Source organism: Pomacea canaliculata, linkage group LG2 (assembly GCF_003073045.1).
Source record: "Pomacea canaliculata isolate SZHN2017 linkage group LG2, ASM307304v1, whole genome shotgun sequence".
In the NCBI taxonomy this organism is placed as follows: Eukaryota; Metazoa; Mollusca; class Gastropoda; order Architaenioglossa; family Ampullariidae; genus Pomacea; species Pomacea canaliculata.
In genome coordinates this window covers 39,751,371-39,774,132 of record NC_037591.1, presented here as the reverse complement: position 1 = coordinate 39,774,132, position 22,762 = coordinate 39,751,371, and the positions used below count along the sequence as shown (strand labels likewise).

Here is a 22,762-nt window from a genome sequence, read left to right as displayed (position 1 = left end):
CTTGGGCAGACAGCTGATAGTGGGGTTGGAACCGTATACAGTTTAGGGCCATTAAGCCGCGGTCCAGTCATTGGTGAATTCGCTTAAACCGCCCAAAATTCTTTGATCTCAGTTTGTTGACAATATGGATCGTACTTACGTGTGGACGATTTTGACCAGCTTTTAATGCTGTTTCGAGAAAAAAGGAACATATAAAACTAGCAGATTCTACATTTTGAATAACTGAAGACGTTAAAACGTTCCTAAAACCAAGTAAATCAACTTCAATCATTTTATCTCTTGTCTTCAGAAAAAAAATAATCAAGACAGAAAAATAGCAAAAACAGTTAAAAAGAAGCGATCACACTGCCTAAGATTTTTAATCAATTGCACATTACAGAAAATTATGAATTATGAAAGTGTTGCAAACCATGAGACTGATTTACTTTCTCACCTTTGTAACGGTGAATAAAAGTCTGTGTACTCAGAAGCTATGAGAATGTTCTAGTTCTTCACTCATCCAAAGAAGAATTGTCACTGTGGTAGAACAAATAATCAAAACTTTTTCTTCTTTTCCTCGAGAGTTGCTATAGCGACAGCGACACTGTGTGACAGCGTGTTACCTTTGCCCTATGGCCGCAGCAAATGACCGACGAAGTCCGAGTGATTTCTTCTAACTGCTGTCACCTTAGGACAATACGCGTGTGTTTCGGTGGACACAAAACTGTGAAATTGGAGATAATTCATGAGATGATTCGTACTTGTGTGGTATGACTGTTATGTTTGTCATGTTTAATTAAAATGTATTCAAAGTAATGAATGCTTTAAACTGTTTCATTTTTTGGTGCAGTTGATTTATTTTTATGTTATTATATTTCCTGGTGTTTACTTACATTTCCTTTTTTTTATGAAAACGATGAGTGTGGCGATGCCAGCAGTTACTACCAAGGGAACGATGACGCCGACCAAGATGATGTTTAAAGTCTTAGCGCCGTCAGAGTCTGTTTCTACAAAATACAGTAAAAGTAATAACAGCAATTCCAAAAACGTGTTTTGATATATTTCCTCTTATGTTATAATACATAGATACCGTAAATTTCGATCTATTGAGATCACCTGTATATAACCCCACCCACTACATTTTTCAAGCAGTCTTTACATTTTTCACGAAATTCAAGTTGAAAACTGCATCGTAGGTATTTCGTCTCACTTTCAGCATGATGGGTGTGTGCTTCAGCTACTGATCTGAATGCTTCAACTGTATGTGGCTTTGATTTTTAAAATGTGAGCAGTTAAAACTGTCACAAAATAAAGTTAACACTTTAACATGAAGCTCATCAAAAACTTAATCGGAATCTGAAAATCCGCTAACAAGCCGCAGGATTGAAAGCTTGAGACAAAAGTCGGGGCTTATGGTCCGAAATTTACAGTACATACATTTTTTATAACAAATCATTTGATAAAGCACTATGTGCTCTGAAAAACGACATTAAATTATGAGCGAAAGTATGATATCAAAATAACAGTCATAAGTGTCATTACATTAGTGAAATAAATTATCTTTAAAAGTGCTTTTTATTTTATTTGATAGGTTGGACCTAAACACAAAGTATTGAGAAAAAAAGCAAAGTTTTTGTTACTACCTGTACTTTCACTTATTGTGTGATCGCTTGTTGGCGCTGGTGAGGTAGATACTGAAAATATAAAGAAGGGGTATAGGTAGTTGGATCTTAGGATATGAAATGTTCACATTAAAGAACAAAATCCTCTGTTGGTTATGAGATACAAACAAAAAGGTCAAGCTACACAGAAGAATCTGACAGTCCTGATGGTTTGCTAGTAAATCCCGTTAAATATTTTAGTTCTACAAATTATTTTAGTTGACAGGTTGGACCTAAACACAATGTATTGAGAAAAAAAGCAAAGTTTTTGTTACTACCTGTACTTTCACTTATTGTGTGATCGCTTGTTGGCGCTGGTGAGGTAGATACTGAAAATATAAATAAGCAAATGTACAAAAGCTCCTAAGATAACTTTTAGTGAACATTTGATTCTGTTTGGATGCAATAATAACTTTGAGACAGATGTTGCACTTGATTTAATTTTATTGCTGGCAAAAGCATAAATATATTTTTGTAGATTTAAAAAAGTCGTCCCCCAGTTAGAACCCTTTATCAGAATATTGAAACACAGATATTCAATTGAAAAATTTAATTCATGCTTAAAATTAACCGAAGAAAAGTTTGCTAAACACTGGCTATCCTATGAACAACTCGTCAGCTAAACTATATACTGATTCTGTACACATATATAATCTTGATTATCAAAAACTACATATGTCTGGATATACATTAATATTGTGCTGTCATCTTATGACACATGGGCTCCATGAAGATTGCTTTGTTTCTGTGGCTTCTCTGGGCAGATGGATGTATTCTTAAAATGTTTGTTAATTTATGTGTATATGTTTGTTTTGTTTTGTTTTGTTTATTTTATTTTGTTATATTGTAAAATATTGCTTGTTTGTTATGCATACTTATATTGTTATGTATCTGTGAAAAGTCATGTCTCCCTTATGTCTGGATACCCTATACCTACTTGAAAATATTTGTGATTTGGTATTTGTATGCGTGAAGATAATATATGGGTGAGCTATTCCTCAGATGTAGCTAATGTCATAAGTTTATAGATAAGAATAAGTTCAGTGTACAGCTGAAATGTGAACTGCCTGAAATATGTGTTATTTATTGATGTATGTTGAAAGCTATCGGTATTTGTGTAGGCTACAACTAATAGTTAAAGACAAACCACTACAACCTATGCTATTACTAGGGTAGGGTATAATGAAATGGAGGATTTGTGTAGATTGTTAAAGATATGTTTGTTGATCTATTTATGTAAATTGATATGTGCGGTAGTTTTTTTTGTTATGTTTTGTTATGTTTTGTTTAGAAAAAAAAGAAAACAAAAGAATCCAGAAAAAAATAAGCGGAATAGGTAATTGGATCTTAGGATATGAAATGTTCACATTAAAGAGCAAAATCATCTGTTGGTTATGAGATACAAACAAAAAGGTCAAGCTACACAGAAGAATCTGACACTCCGGATGGTTTGCTAGTAAATCCCGTTAAATATTTTAGTTCTACAATGATTGGTTGAGTAAGTAATTAAGTGCAGTATTTAAGTAGAATAAACTTTGCGCAGAGATGCTTAAGTACTGAAACTAATTAAAGTGACCACTGATCAATGATAAACAAATCATTTGATAAAACACTGTGTGCTCTGAAAAACGACATTAAATTATGAGCGAAAGTATGATATCAAAATAACAGTCATAATTGTCAGTACATAAATGAAATAAATTATCTTTAAAAGTGCTTTTTATTTTATTTGAGAGGTTGGACCTCAACACAAATTATTAAGATAAAAAGCAAAGCTTTTGTTACTACCTGTACTTTCACTTATTGTGTGATCGCTTGTTGGCGCTGGTGAGGTAGATAATGAAAATATAAATAAGGGGTATAGGTAGTTGGATCTTAGGATATGAAATGTTCACATTAAACAGCAAAATCATCTGTTGATTATGAGATACAAGCAAAAAAGGTCAAGCTACACAGAAGAATCTGACAGTCCTGATGGTTTGCTAGTAAATCCCGTTAAATATTTTAGTTCTACAATGATTGGTTGAGTAAGTAATTAAGTGCAGTATTTAAGTAGAATAAACTTTGCGCAGAGATGCTTAAGTACTGAAACTAATTAAAGTGACCACTGACATATTATCTGCCATTGTCAGTGGTGATGTTTCTGCCTTAATTCTACTGGATCTGTCTGCACCATGGACTACTGTCTGCTTCATAGACTACACACCCTCTACGGGATTTCTGGAAAATCACCTGCAGGGTTCAACTCCTATCTCACTGATAGGACACAGACTGTGTTTGTTGATGGTCAAACATCTCGCCCTGCTCCACTCTCTTGTGGCGTCCATCAAGCTTTGTACTCGGCCTACTTCTGTTTATTCTGTAAATGAAGCTAGTTTCACCTTGCATCCAGTCTTCCAAGGTTTCTCGTCAATCATGTGCTAATGATATGCAGCTGTACAGCTCCACTCCACCGCCTGAGTCTCAATCTGCTACCAGCACAATGGAAGTCTGTATTAATGAAGTCAAAGACTGGATGCTGACAAACAAATGATGACACGACGGAAGACCTCCTGTGTTCTAGAAGAAGAAGTCTATCTTCACTCGTTTGTCCACCGAGTCACATCGAGGTGGGCGACACCAACATCACCTTTGTGTCCTCCATCAGGAATCTGGGATTCATTGTTACTGACTCTTGCTAAACAAGTTACAGCTGTCTGTCAGTCTGTCTGTTATGAACTATTCGTCAAATATCCTAATTTTCTTACTTTTGGAGGCATTATGTTTGAAGTTTTAGCATTGTATTACAGGCTTTAAGCAATAATTAAAAGCACTGTTCTATCTTCTCTTCATTTTGACATGCTGTGGTTCACTACTGCCACTAATACAAACAAATTTCAATCCTTGTGTTTTCTCCGTTTTTTGTTTTGAACACTTGGGATAATTCAGTAAGTGTCGTTAAAGTATTCTTTATATGTATAATTCTTTTGTATCCTAAATGAGCTTGTCTACAAAATCTAAAGAAAACAAGGTGAACATAAAACGCACATAGCTAGCGACGAAACCAATCGTTCGTGAGTGAACAAATACGCGAACCTTCATGAGTAGAATATAAAATACAGGTTTATTAATCAGCTAGAAATTTAGAGAGAAAACAGGAAAGAAAAGAAAAAAAGACTCCGAAAAGATACCATAAACAGAGGAACAAACAACCCCACCCACTAATCACAACAAACTGACGAGCACCTGCACAAGGCTCAGCGCACTTCACTTTTGACCTCAAACCGAAAGTGACTTCTTACGTCACAAGGTCAAACATTGTGCATCGGAAGCACATCTAACTTTTACGACCACTGACAAGTCCAGTTCATCAGGTATTAACACCAAGCACGTGTTGTAAAGTTTCGCTAATTTCCTATCTTGCTGTACAGGTGTGTGTCACTGTACCTGTCAATATGCGCCGGTCAGTACAGAATGTTTACTCACCTTTATTTGTTCTTTCCTCGTCATACACCCGGACATCGTTTACTCTTCCATTAACTTGTACAGTCGCAGTCATCGTTCCATCCTTGCCAATGCGATAGATATGTGTTGTGTTTGCCAGATTTCTGTATAAACACAATACCAAATGAGTACAACTTTCTTTGTAGCTATACCATGTCTATTTTACTTTGTTGTATTTGTTGGCTTACTAAAAGACAAAGCCGGCGCTAGGGGGATGCGGGGCTTTGGGTAAATAGAATTGGGGGGCCTTTGGAAGCGGACACAACATAAGCAGCAGGCAACAACACATTACCGCTGCCTCATCGCCATGGTGCACGTGTTAGTGCGGGGCCCCCATCAGGCGTGGGGCCTTAGGCGATGGTTGCTGTTTTCCCCCCCTTATCCCCCTTGTGTGCCGCCTCTGTAAAGGATCACGTGGTGAAAGATGGTGGTAGTGAGGGGAAGCAGAGAAATACACAATATAGTACAAAGCATCATATGCACATCACTACACATTTCGTTTGTTTTATAACTATAGTTAATAATAATGATGCATGGGGAAGTAAAACTGCAAGCAACCGAGATTTTGTAACAGGAGTAGAACATTTAATAGTTTTAAATTGTACTTTTCTTAAATGGTAGCTCTATTGGTAAGCAAATGTGTTTAATCTATCATAACTATTACTTTAGAAGTTATTGTTAATAATATTTAAAGATAAAAATTTTCTGTAAAAGCTGTTTGATTGGTGATTAAAGTGCCAACATATTTTAAAAAAATCTCAGTGAACTTCAAAATGTTTGCTTTTGGCGTACATGACTAGACTGGTCATCCTGTACAGTGTACATGACCTTCTCACTGTCACTTACTAGAGACAAGAGTGGCTGGTCCTGTGAGATGCTGGATGAAAAAGTAAAACATGATTTTCTTACTGGCTTAACGTACTATTCTTCTCATACCTTTTATTCTTTTCTTTAAACTTTCTCTTTTTCCTAAGCTTGGCCTTTAACTTTTATATAATTGCAAATGATTACAATCAAACATTTTTTCTGAAACATAAAAATCACCATAGGAGGTCATGTGGGTTTGTAAACGAAAAAACATAAACACATCAACTCCTCAATATCTTTATGTATAAATACCTTCTCAACCCATCCCGACACCCTCTCTACACTATCACACATTTTTCTTCTCGCACACCTCTTGAGTCACAGTTTATATAGTTTGATTTCTTAGAAACCAGGATAATCCAACATCTGATGAGGAATGTGGGTCGGCTAATTTAATTTTACAGTCAAAATGTTCGCCATGCATCTATATCTGTTTCCCACATGGTGTAGGCCGGTGCTTTTTTCGTTGCCTCGGTGCTGAGCAGGACTGTTTGACTTTGGTTTCTTATGTTACTTTCAGATTATCCGTCGTCTGATGGTCTTTTTTGCCTAACGGCTTTTTCAAAAGATCTTGAAGATCAACCAATCAGTCCTTTGCGTCCAAACTTTTCATACAGTTTTCCTCTGCTTTGCGATTGCATCGGTACCAGTAGTCGTCCGGCGATTTCAGCTCCGTTGGCTTGAGTTTCTGTTTTTTTCCTACTGATGACACACTAGCTTTGCTAACTGTAGAATTCAGGGCCGTTTCGAGGCTGCACGTGCCCCGAGGCAGAGACTTGCTAAAACAGGAGCTGGTCAAGTTCATAGAATCAGTGGCAATTGGCTAAAGACAGACAAAAGTTATGTCAGACAAATCAGTAACAAAGCATTGTGGTTGTTCCTAATCTCAGCTGTCTGATTGTCCACCAGCGAGTATCCCTTACAACATCACCTCTCAACCATTGGCAGAACACAAGTTGAAGATCACTCTGATCAAGGAGTCATCGTCATCAGAAGTGGTCATCGTGCAGTTTGACAGTGTGGCCTGTGTCTATCAGCTATATACAGGAATAGACAAAAGTCTCAAAGATACAAACCACAGTGTATGTAGCCCAGCTCTTGCCAACAAGCTTGCAGATGGCTGTTGAACTGATGGATGTAGAAAACTTACATCAGGTGTTGTCTTATGTACAGAAAGAAGTCGTATTAGCCAAACAGCTGCAACATTACATTGCTCTCCCACATTACTCTAGCTTCTTCCATCGCCATCAGCTGTGGACAGTCATGTCTCGAGCTTTGACCCTGTCTGTAAGTGTGAGGAAGTCGCTATACAAACCAACATGTTACATTATGCGGCCTTTCTATGTGAGGGTAGAGTCCCTTGTCTCCAGGCCCGTTCTTAGCCCCCGCGGGGCCCGAGCAAAGGGCATGTGCGGGGCCCTCACGCCACGATCACACGGTTTTAGTTGGGATCTAAAGTCACTTTTTTCCTCAGGGATATCTCGTCTTTTATCACTGACAGCACGCTGCATACACATTACAACATAAGCCTACGATTAATTTATTTGTAACGTTCGTCAATAGGTTACAACGAAGGGAACCCTACAGTCTGCAGTCGTAGTTGAGGTTGAGTTGATGGGTTTGCATCCGCCATTAAGTAACACACAACACACACACCGACACACGTACATGCGAAAGACATTCAGATTTAGTAACCAAATAACATAGCAACACGTAAACATACGGCATAATATAACATGTAAGTTTTCAACACTAAAAAATATTTACAAGTGAACTTTCCTGGCCTTCATTGAAGCAAAATCATCAATCAGTTCACTGAAATCTAATTCCCGAGAAACACTGTTCTCGATGGAGAGTATGGCCATGTTCCTCAGCCGATCTTGGCACATCGTTGACCGCAGGTAAGTTTTAATTAATTTCAGCTTCGAGAAACTTCGTTCTCCAGAAGCTACTGTCACAGGTATTGTGAGGGCAATTCTTAAGGCAATCCATAAATTCGGAAAATCAAATGATCGTCCTTTAATGGAGAGAAAAGTCAACATCTTACGAAGGCTTCCATGCACAGAATCTGGAAAAACATACTTCAATACGTCCATTTCCTCGGCAAGCATGTATCCATCGACATCTCAGCTTTCTCCATGTGTTAACACATCTTCCAAATTCTTCCCACATGACTTCAGCACCGACTTTGGCAACTCCTTGAAGTTGTAGATAAATCCAAAAATTTGATTATGATTCCTTAATTGTTCAAATCTTCTTTGAAGAGACGCAATTGCTGTATCCACTATCATGTTGAAGCAGTTGATGCGGAAATCCTCCTGGGCATTTCTTCCTCCTACATCTTCTCCTTTGTATTGTTCGTAATCAAACATTCTCCTTCTCTTTCTAATTCGTGTAGCTTTAAAAACTGGTTCTGTATCCAACTCCTCTGCAATTTCTCTTGCATTAATCAGAGAGCTTGAAAATCCATTTTGACGATAATCTGTCAGCCATGTGCAAATGCCCTCCAAGCCATTTAGTGCATCTGAAAAATCCGCAGTCAGACCATGAAGTTCTTTACTGACCGTGTTTATTCGAAACAACAAGTCATACCAGAAGCACAAGGAAACAAGGAATTTGAAATTCTTCAGTTCCTTAGCCAGTGATTCAGTTTCACTCCGAGTTTTTGGATCGTTCGTTTCCTCCGACAGTTTGACCAATGCATCATAAAAGTTTCCAGCCTGATACCTCACAGCTTTCACGCTGTCTACACGACACTCCCATCGTGTTTCACATAAAGGTTTGGGAGTCAGGTCTGTCACAAACTGACGCAAGATTTCCCACCTTTTCCCAGATCCAGAGAAGAGAAGGTACAATCGTTGCAGGATGCCGAAAAATGTCATACCTTCTGGGCAACATTTGGCCATATCACCAAGCAGGAGGTTGTAACTGTGACATGCACAGGGGGAAAATAAGGCGCGTGGATTTATTTCCCTAAGACGTGCTTGGACTCCAGACTTTTCTCCTTTCTTGTTGGCGCCGTTGTCGTAACCTTGGCCACGTATATCAGCAAAATCTAGCCCCAGTTTTTCTAGCTCTTCTAGAAGGACATTAGTCAGATTCTCTCCCGTACTTTCAGAAACAACAATGAAATCAATGAAATGTTCATAGACTCCTGGAGGAACGTCATCGACGGAACCGTCTGAAACGTACCGTATTGTTAACGACATTTGCTCCTCGTGGCTGATGTCAGGTGTGCAGTCTAGTATCACACTAAAGTACTTTGCAGATTTTATTCTCTTGATGATAGTCGATTGCACCTTGTTTCCCATGAGAGAAATCAGTTCATTCTGAATTCGATTTCCCAAGTAGTGATCATGAATTTCACCGGTCATTGCCTTTCTCAAGTGCTCTTGCATGATCGGATCAAATCGAGCAATCAGCTGAACTAGCCCAAGAAAGTTACCATTGTGTGGCTCATACAGTTTGTCGACTTTTTTTTTGGTGGTGGAGAAACGGGAAAAGAAAGTTTCAGTAACTAGGAAATAAAGCACTCGACCTCTCGCTTACAGGCTGCAAAGCCAGGGGCGGGGCCCAATCCGCTCAATTCACAGACTGGCCACACCTCAGTAACATACCTTATACCTACCTCTTCACTCAGTTCTAACTTGCCCTCTCCCCCCCCCCCCTTAGTGGCACATAAATCTAGCAATAGCTCAATGCACGAAGGTTCATGCGCGATAAATCCTCGGTGTCCAGCAGCCTTCTGTCTCCAAGCGCGTCCAGCGAGAATGTGATACGGCTGACTACACTTCCATATGCCTAGTTACCATATCAATCAAAAGCGCGGGCCCCCTTGAAGCGCGGGGCCCTAGGCAGATGCCTCGTCCGCCTGCCCCTAAGCACGGCCCTGCTTGTCTCTGTGTTATGAACTACGCTTTACTTATCACAGCACACAAAAGAAGAAAACTATCGGTTAGAGGAGTTTCTTCGTTCATCAGGGAGTAGCGATGATAACGCCGCCTCTCAGTACAATCTCAATATTCTCTGAAACACGGATGAGAGTCGGATGATTGCTCGAGTAGTTCCCCTTGCTCAAGTAGGTCCCGTGAAAACTGCACCTGGGGTAGAGCCTATGTAATATATCGGTGCAGTCCCTTTGTGACTGGGGTAGAACCTCTGTGAGTCCCTCTGTAGACTGGGGTAGAACCTCTGTAATATCTCGGTGCAGTCCCTTTCTTACTGGGGTACATTCTCTTTAATGTTTCGGTGCAGTCCCTTAGCGACTGGGGTAGCACCTTTGTAATATCTCGGTGCAGTCCTTTTGTGACTGGGTTAGAACCTCTGTGAGTCCCTTTGTGACTGGGGTAGAACCTCTGTAATATCTCAGTTTAGTCCCTCTGTCGAGTAAATCGTAGATGGAAGAATGATTTGACTTTCTTCTTGGGAGTGTATCTGGGCTCGTTGTTTCTAAGTTCTTCTCCCCAGTTCCTGCTCATTTTACTTGAATTTGTCCTCCGTCATAATATACTTTACACATTCACACATGATTCAAATACATCTTTCTCCCACACAAATTCCATTACTAGCGCAGTATTAGTTCAATTCATTGCATTTAAAACCGCTCAAACTAACAAGATATAATGAGAATATCAATAGGGAATTTACAAAGGTTTATCATGTCTGGACAGGGAATTACGTTTTCACAATTCTTTTATTTCTCAAAATATGCAAACCTCATTCTCCACACAGGCTACTCGGGGAATGGCGGAACTGATAGAATATTCGCCTCCAGTAAACAGTATTTAGTGACATGACCACACATTGACACAACACGTTACAAGTGTATAACTGTCAGGGTTATAACCAGGGTTGTCCATGGGACATATTTTTCTTTCATATCCCATCCCATGGCAATTCATGCCTGTCCCATCCCATCCCATCTAATGGGACGATTCCCATGGTAATAACATTCCTATGGACAACACTGCGCATTGCACACATGTTAACAAAGTCATGGCGTAATGAAACTGGAATAAAAAAAGTATTTTTCCTGTGCTTACAAAGTCTAACAATGCAAATTTCAGCGTAAATTTATTTTACAATAACAAGTATCGACTACCATGGGAAATACAAATGTGTGCTGTCCCATCCCATCCCATCCCATGGGACGTTTCCCATGGGATTCCCATGGGATTCCCATTCCTATGGACAACACTGGTGACAACCCTGTCCCTGACACTCAGACATTTTGAGTCTACATTGAACTCTGTCTCTGTCTCTCCCTCTTTCTTTTTCTTTAACATCACAATACCAAAAGCTCGACTTTCGCTACCACACAACAAAAATGGCAAAGTATGGGTATTACATAATGAATTTTCAAAACCTTGACAAATGTAAAAGCAATTTAAATGGTTTTCACTGTTGCTACCTGAAAATGTTGTTTTAAGGCTTTTTCTCTATCCTGTACCTCCTGTCCTCATGTTACAAACAACATTGTTTCCTGCTGTGAGAGAAAGAAATGTCAGTGCTTACTTGTCAGGTCCCCAGTCCGTGACAAACAACTCAGTGTGGTAGATATCCAGGCCCATAAAGTTCGGGCCCTGATGTTTAAAATAAACTCCAGTACGTCTGCCGTCCAGATCCCTCCATCCTATCAGATGTGCACCACCATCTGCCCAGTAAAGTCTCCTCCCTTTACATTCACATCCATTCATCCACCCGTTCACACACCCATGCTGTTGTTAATGCATTCTGCAGATACATACCAACGCACAGCATGGAGGAAATCAGGTATGGATAGACACGAGTATGTACACTTTCGGATGAATTTTAGCAAAGTAAAGAAAACTGAGATACGAAAAAGTAACAACAAATCCTCACATACACAGGTTAAGAGAAAAAAGTGAACTTTCTAACAACAAATCTAAGTTTTCAAATGAGAAAAGCAGAACGAAATAAATAATGATACACAAAAACAAGGAAGAATAATCTCCAAAACTTGACATTAAAAATAAATAAAAGGGGCAAAAAAGAACTCAACATCTTACCTACTGTGTCCAAAGCAAGACCATTAGGACCTTTAAGATGCACGAATGCGGAAACAAATATCTCACGGTCCAAGCCGTTATAGTTACACCTCTCTATTTTACTCCTGGAGTAGTCACTCCAGTAGATGACACTGTGGTTTGTACAAATAATTGGAGAACGATTTTAGGACAGGTTTATATCTTATCTCTTTGAATTATTACTCAATGTCTTTAAGTGCAGCCATCACATTTCAACACAAGGATTTTGTCCTTTCAGGTTAACTTTTTAATTCTCTTCTTTAAAACAATTTTTGCTGCTTCTTTCGTATCGTATCCAAAGTCTCGAGTGTATCATCATAAACATGTAAATCACACAGCTCTATACGTTTTAAGAATAAAGTCTCTAACATGAACTGTTATATTATTTGTCAGCATTGTAAAAGTATTAAAAATAAGGAGCTCTATGTGTTTATCGTTATTTACAGTCTTATTATAGTCACCCATTGTGTTTGTCCAGCTCGATGTCCATAGGCTGACCAATGTTTGAATCGACGACAATATGATGACTGTTGGTGTCCAGTGATATCATTCCGATGACCTTGTTGCCGTCGTCGGTGTAGAATAGTAGCCTCGACACAGAGTCCAAAGAAAGGCCCCATAGAAAGCGTCCTTAAAGACAGTTAACAAATGAATATCTATGATTATATTACACTAGGTCAAATAACTCCAGAGAAGTTCGGTCATTGCACAATAACACACATTAATTAAACCAAATAGAAATTAAACAGTGTCTTTCGTTTCTTGAAAATTCAACGAGATCTTCAGAAGCTACTAAGTCCCGGCCTCTCACAAGTTAGTAACAAGTTTAAACTTTATCCGGACTTTTATTTCTACATGTGTGTAACCATTAATATACTTTTTCATCAGACTAAACATTGAAACGATCACCGATGTTGTATATATTTTTCTTTGAAATGTAATTTTATAATTTATCTTGGATTTACCACAAAGTGCGATTTCATAATTAAATAAAGTAAAAATAATTTCTTCTGTTAACTTTAGTAATAAATTTAGTATTTTATCCTAGCGTATCTATTATTTATGATTTATTTTTAAATACTTTTAATTCTTGCGCATCGTGGTATACTAATCGAAGGTATAACCCAGGGTTGAATATGATAATTTTTTTATAATTATGTAGCTATATTGTTTATAGAACTTGTGACTGCTTTCCAGTTTGAGAATGTCCTTCTCCTACATAGCTACATAATGTGAATTACATAAGCTACAGACAGACTTCATTATTTTCCTGTCACTTTCCTAACGACTATTGTTTACTTTACAGTGATTTTGCTGACTACACAAACATAAGATGACAGTAAAAAAAAGCCATAAGACTAGTGACAGATGGCGAGGATGTCTGAAGGATGTATTAATGAAAACATTTCAGTGATCATCCAAACACAGCGAACAAACTTCGTTACAGTAAAGCATATCCACACTGATTTAAGGACACCAGATGGATCTTTATCAGATATGTCTCCTGTCCACCTGGCTTGAATGTGACTTGTCTTAATTTCTTTTCGTTTTCCCTTGTAGATTTTTGTCATGCTTGAGTGTCCTGTTGATTACTGCTTCTATTATCGCACCCGCTCTCTGTTAGTGTTTATATATTTTATTAGTTGTACTAAACCAATCACTAGGTGTGTGTATGTGAATAATAGGTACTATTTATAAAGAGAGGAATATGTGTGACCATGTATCTACATAGTTTTCATATCTCAAGTTCCTTAGAGGGTGACAGAATAAAGAATTATGAATCTTGTTTGCTGCTATATGTTGCGAGCTAATATGTCCCTATAACTGCATTATGAATTTTTGATTCGTTTGTATTTGCCTTTTTGCATTTTATGCCTTATCTTTAGAAAAAACAAATAAGCTTTGCAAAATAACTTTATACTGATTACTATTAAATGCTCTTAACAATTATGTAATAAATCTAGAATATATCACCATAGTGTACATAAGCTACTTTACCTTGACCAATACTGTGAACCAGCCGAGCATCGCTGCCATCAAGGTTAGCGGATCGAATGGTCCTCTCCTCTCCATTTGACCAATAGACACGACCGTCTACTGGATCGTAGTCAATACCAAATGGGTTGTGTAGACCGCTGGGACTGATTGTAACATTACTTCCCGTGTCGATGTCTATACGGTGGTTGCCGTTATCAAAGTCAGTGACAAGGAGAAACTTCTGTGGAATGATTGCTGTGGACAAGATAAGCTGGTTTCACATTAGGTGAAGAGTTCACAGTCAAAGAATGTTATCTCAGATACTGTCTCACATGAACTTTTTTTGGTTATAAAAAATATACGACAATAATATAAACACAAGAAAAAAAACTTGTTGAAAAAAGAGATCGGAAGAAAAAAATAGACAAAAAGGAAAAAAATAGAAAAAAACGAACTAAAGAAAAGAACTATAATCATTTAAGTGTTGAGCTGGCTTTCCCAATTTCGTGTTGTGTTCAGTGACAGCATTCCATACAAAGAACCTTTGAACTTGAGAAGGAGAAAGTATTCAATTCAATTCAATTCAATTTAACTTTATTATCTCACTAGGAGAAATTAAAAGACGTGGTAAAACAACTGGCTGATAATAAAACTTAGAATAAAAACAACTTAAATTCCACTCAAACTATCATCTCACACAAACACCTACAGTCCATGTAAATACCCGACTAAATAAGAAACAACACTAAAACTATATTCCCAAAACCACACACCCACACCCTCACACTCACAAATCCTTCCAACACTTATTCAGTAAGACAACAGACTTGTGTATAAAACTACTCCGAGAACGGGCAGTGGAAGCTCTGGGTACAATAAAACGTCTCTTGGACGGAAGAAGGTTATAGTACTGAGCTAAAACATGTGTACTATCTTTCGCAATCACTCTCGCTTTCCGTACTACTCGCCTCTCATACAACTCACTCAGACACTCCTGCTTCTCCCCAATCACCTTCCCACTCACACTCACAACTCTATCTAACACATTCCTATTACTAGCTCTCAATCCTCCATACCAACATAAAAATCCAAATGTCAACACAGACTCAAGAAAACATCTATAAAAAGCACTTAAAACCTTTTTGTTGACCTCCAGGGAACGGAGTTTTTGTAAACAGTACAATCTAGACTGACATTTCTTATGAATAACCTCAGTATTGGTGTTAAAAGTGAGTTTGTCGTCAATCACAGTTCCTAAATATTTGTACTGATCAACACGTTCAACCTTGGCACCATCAATGTAGAGGTCAGGGATAACAGTGCTCTTGCGTCTGAAATCAATCACCAGCTCTTTTGTTTTCTTTACATTTAGATCAAGATAGTTTTCTGTGCACCATTTATGAAATTTATCTACTGCATCAACATAGGCAGAGTGTGAGTTGGAGAGGTCTAGGAGAGCAATATCATCAGAGTATTTAATCAAGAGAGATGAATCAGTGCCACGACAGTCATTGGTATAGAGGGTGAAGATTACAGGCGAGAGACATGTACCCTGAGGGCTCCCAACAGATGTATTTCTGGAAGAGGAGAGTGCATGCTGGAAACAGACTGTCTGGGAACGTTTTACCAGAAAGTTAACAATCCATAGGATGAGTTTGGGGCTGACATCAAGTTGAAGAAGTTTCAGAGCTAACAGATGAGGCTGTATAGTATTAAATGCAGAAGAAAAATCAATAAAAAGAATGTGTACATAGGAGCCAGACCTGTCTAAGTGAGAGTATGCATTGTGCAGAAGAGTGAGTGTGGCATCGTCAGTGGATCTGTGCTGTTTGTGTGCAAATTGAAAGGGATCGAGGTGCTGTTGTGTCTGTGAGAGAAGTGTGCGAAGGATGATGCGTTCGAAGCATTTCATAACAATAGAGGTCAATGCCACGGGCCTGTAATCATTTAGTTCAATCGGGTTTCTGGTTTTAGGAACAGGACAAATGATGGATTTTTTCCAGATATTTGGTACAGAACTCACTTTTACCGACCAAGAGAACAACTGAGTAAAAACACCAGACAGCTGAGTCGCACAGTTTTTCAACACTCTTCCACAAATATTATCAGGGCCACATGCCTTCCTCACATTCACCCGTCTAAAAAGGGATAAAACAGCATTTTCCTCAATCACAAAGTCATCCAATTCGCTCCCATGCTGCTCCTCCCCTACTCTCTTCTCCAGTTCAGAAATCACATTAAATAACTCCTCCCCAACATCATCCCTCTCAAAGCGACAATAAAATTCATTCAGTTTGTTTGCATAATCCACTCTTTCTTCCAAGGACATGGAGAGGACACTGGTCAGCGGTTGATTGAGACCCGTCAATATTTTCAGGCCTTTCCATGCATCCCTCATGTTCCCACTCTCAAACTGCTTCTCTACCTTTCCTTTATAATCTAACTTGGCTTTTCTAATTTCTCCCCTCAGCTTTTTCTGTACCCGCTTTCTTTCTATTCTATCGCCTGTCTGAAATGCAACCTTCTTAGCGTTTATAGTGTTTTTCAGTTGCCTAGTAATCCAGGGTTTGTTGTTTGGGTAAATTTTCACTACTTTCCTTGGGATAATCATGTCTTTACAAAAACCAATATAATCAGAAATAACATCGGTGGCAGTATGGACATCATCAGCAGAATCCAGAAAAACATTCCAGTCGGTGCATTCAAAGCAACCCTGCAACTGCTCAACAGAATCGTGAGACCAGATTTGAACAGTACGCGTAACAATGGGGTTAGTTTAGCTATCGGTTTGTAGGCAGGAATAAGATGTACAGCGTTGTGATCGGACTGACCGATTTGAGGGAGCCGGATGGATTTGAATGCATTGGGTATGTTGCCATAGCAACGATCGGGTTGACAATCAAGACGAGTATTACAAGTTACATATTGTTTGAAAGCAGGCAGAGCAGATCGTAAATCACAGTTATTAAAATCACCAAGTACAAAGTTAGGAGCATCTGGGCTAAGCGTCTGTAGCGATCGGACAACTTCGGCGATCTCCGTGGCGGCGCGTGACAATGTCGCTGTCGGGTGCGCATACACAACAGTGATACACACCTGGCCAAACTCACGTGGCAGATACTTGGGCCTAAGTGACAGAGAGATCAATTCCACATCAGGCGAGCAATGTCTCTTTCGTACAGTCACATTCGCCCTGCTACAGTAACGCTCACTGACGAACACACACACACACCGCCGCCATGATGCTTGCCCGTGGCTACAGGGTCTCTGTCGCAGCGATATGGCACACCAAAACCATCAAGAAAAACACTATCATCACTGATCTTGTCATCAAACCAGGTCTCAGAAATACACAGCAGACAAGCATCTCTAAACTCTCGCATAAATGCAACATTAGCAGCAAACTCATCAAAGTTGTAGTTAGGTGGCTTAGGCCTGATGGAGCGCGTGTTGGCTAGGACGATACTAGGGAAGGGGAGATTGGTGATGTTACGCCGCAACCTCCGTCGTAGACCTCCTCTCTGACCACGCTTGCGTCTGATGTGTGCAGATGCTTTACAGCCCAGCTAATTTTAAGTCTAAAAACCTCACGGTATTCTGGTGTAAGCTTAGGTTTTCTGAAGCTAATAAAGCCTGTATTTCAGAAGTTAACAATTGGAAGAGAGAGTGAAAAGAAGTACAGAGAGAAAAGAAAAAAGATGAATTTACTCAGCACCTTGACTGAAGAGGTTAACGATGGTCGCCTACATTTACTGATATCGAAATCTTGCGATCAGCTTTTCTTTTCCAATGATGTGAACTAGGTGAACTGCAAGATTTTAATGAGTTTCGTGCCCTACAACCTGCTATTGCATCTGCATTGTATTCTCCTTCTTCAACCAGCATCTCCTCGTGGATGTAATCAGTTGTCTGTTCAGAGCAACGTCTGTTAACCAAAATTGAACAAAACCAATCTCTCTGCAGGCGACATTTCATATTTTTTACCATGATGTCGATATTTTATTTATTTCTAAAGCCTCGCGATGACACAACTGCAAAGACTTTGCTCTGCTATGGTTCATGTCCTTCGATCGATGATCTCTAAGATGGTGACTTTGTTATCTACAAAGATATTCTTCACATCACCTCTTCTCTTTAAGGAGCTACAGTGCAGTGGATAAAGTATAATATGATTCGACTAATAACTATGTAAATGATGATTTGTTTGATATAATGGACATATCGCCATGTGATTCTATTATTTATTACATTCATACGTTTGCAGTTGATCTGTTTTCTGCGTGGAAATAAAAGCTGAACAAATAATGGCAAAAACAGTCATTTTTAGGATAGACAAACAAAGAAAACTCCTCAGAAATGTAGAATGTCTGTGTGTCTTCATGTCCTTGACATACCAGACAATAATACAACAGAAAAAAGAAACTGAAAAGTAAAAGGACAGAATCGTAATAATTTGTAAATTGCTGTTTACCTGACGAGTAAGTTGCATTGAAGCCAGTGCCTGACTGTGAGCCAGACCGGAATCTGATCCACATGGTGTTAGACGTGGACCTCACTCTGTCCGGAACACTCGTGTTACAGAAGATACCCATAGACGGTGAGTGCTTAGTGCTTCCATCCCGGATCTTAGGATGTGAACATAAATTTATTGAATATGAAAAATATTCACAATTATGATTGCTAATGGTCATGTACATTTCACTTTTTTGTCGTGTCAGAAAATATCCCGCACACCCTAGTCACCTTGAGTTTTCTACAAGTATGTAGTTGTACAACACATAACATACTAAATATATAAATTATCTAGAACATCAAAACTATATTAATGTTGAAATTTTTTGTAAATTGTGTCTTGTAGTGATTGTTGTTGCTGCCTGTCAGTAAAGTGAAGGCCTCTCGTAAACGTGGGTAGACTGTTGGGAAGTGATGTGCAAAAAGATCATTTTTCTCGAGGCCAGTATTATGAAAGGACGATGCTAAACTATTTATTAAGGAGAACTGGATCAAGACCTGATTCCGGACCATCGAGGAGAAAATGATACAGGGTGTTGTTTCTAAACGACTTTAACGCAGTAATGTTAATAAGCTGGGGAGATAAAAGAGAGACCGACTAATAATAAACTAATTTGACATATGTAATAACAAACCTTTCACGTGTTGCTGTGTTTTCATGTCATAGTAAGGAGCGATTAAACAAATCGAATGAGATATTCTGATCATTGCATGCAAGAAGAAACAGAGGAGACAATGAGGGAGACTGTGGGGAAAGATGTGACGATAATAGAGAGATAAACTAACAGATACATTTCCTGGGCACAATCTTTAACAATTTTCCTAAGTAATATGTCTTGGACCGATTGTAATGGCCAATGATACCAAGAAATATAAACAATATCAACATACCGTTAAGAATACAAAAAAATAATGTTTGTTCTCTTGGTTTCAGTTTTTAACACCAGACACATTGCAGAAAAAAGCATTAAAATATTAGCTGCTGTTCTACATCATGTTTCTCAACATCGTTTTGATTTTTAATTTTGCGCTTGTATTTATCTGTGATCGCTATCCATTTCTCACTGTCACATAGCAAATCAATGTTCACTAGTCTTTTTCACCTCCTTTACTTCTTTATTGCTCCAACTGCATTTTATTTTGCCTTTGATTTTTTAAAGTATAAAACTTAAAAATTATACTAACTCTCAATTAAAGTATTATATTGCAGTATATGCAAAGCTTCCAAACAAGTGTCACAATAATATATTCCGTTTTTTTAAAATAACGGAAAACACGTCCTTAAGGAACAGGAAAGAAACAATTACAAACCTGCAAATGATCCAACTTGCAGTCATCGGTTGCAGCCTCAATTTCAAATGTGACAAATGTCAAGGTAATGCGATGGCCCTGTGTTGTGTTGATGATGTAGATACAGTCTTTATTAGGCGGGTACTGACTGGGGTACAGCGGGGACGAGATGGAGCCACTGGGTGAGGTGTACACTCCATCACAGGCTACAATGTAAACAAAGCTCTTGGAACAACAAAGGTCTAGACTGAAATATAAGACTTCATCATAATCAACATTTAGCCTCATAACATGAGTTTTAGCTTATGTGGCTACGTGGATGTTGAAAGGATCGGGACGAGTAGGTTCTTGTTGATTTTTAACCGAACTATTCCTACCCTTCTCTGCGACCCACTCTTGATCTTACCTCGTGTTTTCTGTACGTGGTGCTGAATCAAAAGTGTAAACAAACACACAAGAAGCTGCATAGTCATCGTGATCACTGAAATAAGAGGAGATGAAAAACATTAGACCAATAAATAAATTTTAAATAGTTTCATTTAAAATGTAAAATATTAAAACAGATTGCAAAATAAAAACTATACTAGTCCGCCTAGTGACTTCTTAGAAAGCAAATGAACTTCGTGTTTATTACATAAACTAATATTAAGAGGACTAGGTAGCTTTGTTTACACTATTACAAACTGGTAAAAAAATTATGACAAAGCGGGTACCGAAGTATCTGTGCGTGATCTGATTCTGACATGTTCAACCTGGTTTTTCTTTTCTTGTTTCAATAATAATTTGATATTTTGAACATCCTTGTTGTCGGTTGTGTTTGCACATGCGGGTGGAAGGGATAACCTGTAAATACGCTTGTTGACGAGTAAGTGTGAGAGTGAAAAAGTCGGGTGAAGTGAGCCAGATGTCTACTATTTCCCTTTCGGGCGTGTTAGGTCCACCCTTGTCCCCGCACATTAATCCAAAGGTGAGGTTGCATTGTAATAGAATATCAAAAACCCAGTCTTGCATGCGCCTTTTTTTCTGACATAATGAGTTCAAAATAAATACCTTGGCTTCTTCAGTAAATCTTCCTGAAAGCTGCATTTGGTTTTATTTCTGATCCTATTAATATCAGTATTCTGTTTTACTATTTTGTTTAAGAATTTATTTAAAAGAGAGGTAACTGGTTGTGACAAAAAGTATTAAGTTCACTGGGATTAGCTTTCTTGGAAAGTGTAACAATGTTCAAATATTTTCAGAACTTTCAACTGCGCAAAACATCGAAGACACGACTGTGAGCGTGTATAGCGTGTGTCTGTACTGTACTTTGTGTATCAGTGAGTGTGTGTTGTACATGTGAGTTGGTCTGTTACATGTTTTAGGGGGAGCGGTTGTGTGGATTTAGTCTACACATGATTTATGTCAAGCGCTCTGAGGAAATTTTTGATGGACACTTGTAAATCCTCTTTATTATTACTACTACCAAACTAACTTCAGTTCATAAATAGTGAATGTAAGTAGCCAGCTAGTATCACTCAATCGTGTTTTTGTACTCAATTTTGCCTCTTATCGTCTTTTTACATCCTTATTCGTTGTTTTTTTTTTCTTGTTTTATTTTTTCTATGCCAAAGGATCTGCAGTGGTTCAAACAAGTTTTTATTATCTAGTACACCTATAAATCCTTCAGAGAACAAAGGTTTGTCACTTGCGACAGTTTTTCAAGGTATTATTGTTTTAAAACAAAAATGTAACATGAAACATAAGTCAACTTATCACACCTGGGATATGAATCATAAAACACATTCAATGGGATGCAATTAACACAACACAACAAACATACAATGCTGTCATCTGCCTCATATTAACCAACCAAACAACACCGCGAATAAAACTGAAATACAAAAATTGATAAAATTTACGATAAGTTGCATACAGTTTTGTTGTGGTACGTGGATAGATAGCAAAGTCAATGCTCAGGAACAACATAAATATTTTAAGGACAATCATCTTGTTTCCGGTTAGAAAGCGGTTTCCAGCTCGTGCATATGATGCTTTACCCTGGAAGATGTTATAAAATGGTGATATTGTGTCCTAGGGAAAATAAAATATTATTGAAGTAGTGCTCGAAAGATCTGGGCACCACTTCTTCAGTTCTAAAGATATTAATCCTGGAGTTCTTAATTTTACCTTCGGAAAAACTAATTACCCTCACTTTATAACTACGACCCTAGTGTTGTTGGGCAGGTAACATATTAATTTCACATTTTGAATGCTACTCAGGTTACATTAAATGGAGCAAAAGTCCGGCGACACTGATTTTAAAAAAATACATTTTAATTTACATTTAGTCCTTGATGATGATGATGATGATGATTGAATGATTGATTGATTGATTGATTGATTGATTGATGAAGATGATGATGATGATGATTACGACAAACTCACCTCCTAATGTAATTTCTCCGATCTCTTGACACCAATTTTAGCTCTGGTTTATTCACAAGAACCTAGTGAGAATAGTTGAACTGCACTCCTGTCTGTAATCAGTTCTGCTTCTCCGTTTAATAAGTTCACCAGAGACAATGGTTGCCAGTAAATTCTCTGCCTCCTTTCAACAGCTTCCTCATCTAGACTTGAGAAATGAATGCCATTGGTTTGTCAGTATGCAATGTTTGTCGTCACGTGACTTCCCCGATGATTAGCTAGTCACACTCACCAGGATGAACACGTGGACGAGACGAAGCCGCTCGTCCTGTGACTGTTGGCGGGTAGAATTAGTCGGCAATGCTTGCAGTGCTTACCTAGACCTAAACCTTTAGCCGCCATCAGCTTCTACTATCGTCACATCGTCATCATCATCAAGCCTATTGGACCCAGCATAAATTAACATATTTTATGTCTGGGCATCAGAGCATCAAAGATGTCATTATCATAAAGCTTTTAGGATAATTATAATAGGATAAT

The 22,762-nt window shown here is 38.4% G+C and overlaps 2 protein-coding genes across 2 annotated transcripts in view; both read right to left on the bottom strand.

Moving 5' to 3' along the window:
- LOC112556048 (tolloid-like protein 1) overlaps window positions 1–22,332 on the bottom strand; it is a 35,413-nt gene extending 13,081 nt beyond the window's left edge. Inside the window, exons 1-3 of the mRNA XM_025224660.1 lie at window positions 22,244–22,332; window positions 20,223–20,297; window positions 19,838–20,022 (exon numbers count right to left, since the gene is read on the bottom strand). Coding sequence (XP_025080445.1) covers window positions 19,838–20,022; window positions 20,223–20,289 — 252 coding nt within the window. The 5' untranslated portion in view covers window positions 20,290–20,297; window positions 22,244–22,332. The remainder of the gene's footprint in view (window positions 1–19,837; window positions 20,023–20,222; window positions 20,298–22,243) is intronic.
- LOC112556957 lies at window positions 843–14,093 on the bottom strand. Its single transcript, XM_025226462.1, has 7 exons — window positions 14,036–14,093; window positions 12,499–12,667; window positions 11,505–12,150; window positions 5,106–5,227; window positions 1,919–1,969; window positions 1,623–1,673; window positions 843–986 (listed from the first exon to the last, which is right to left on the bottom strand). Exons 3-7 carry the CDS (start codon window positions 11,684–11,686, stop codon window positions 865–867), a joined length of 528 nt encoding a protein of 175 aa, XP_025082247.1. The 5' UTR covers window positions 11,687–12,150; window positions 12,499–12,667; window positions 14,036–14,093; the 3' UTR covers window positions 843–864.
- Window positions 22,333–22,762: the final 430 nt, after the last annotated feature.

Excerpts from the sequence above, each read along its gene's own strand:
- LOC112556957 (XM_025226462.1), bottom strand. The coding sequence starts at position 11,686 with ATGAATGGATGTGAATGTAAAGGGAGGAGACTTTACTGGGCAGATGGT. Across the intron at positions 5,228-11,504 it reads ACGGACTGGGGACCTGACAA|AAATCTGGCAAACACAACAC; the intron begins GTAAGCACTGAC and ends GTGTTTATACAG. Across the intron at positions 1,970-5,105 it reads CGAGGAAAGAACAAATAAAG|TATCTACCTCACCAGCGCCA; the intron begins GTGAGTAAACAT and ends TTATATTTTCAG.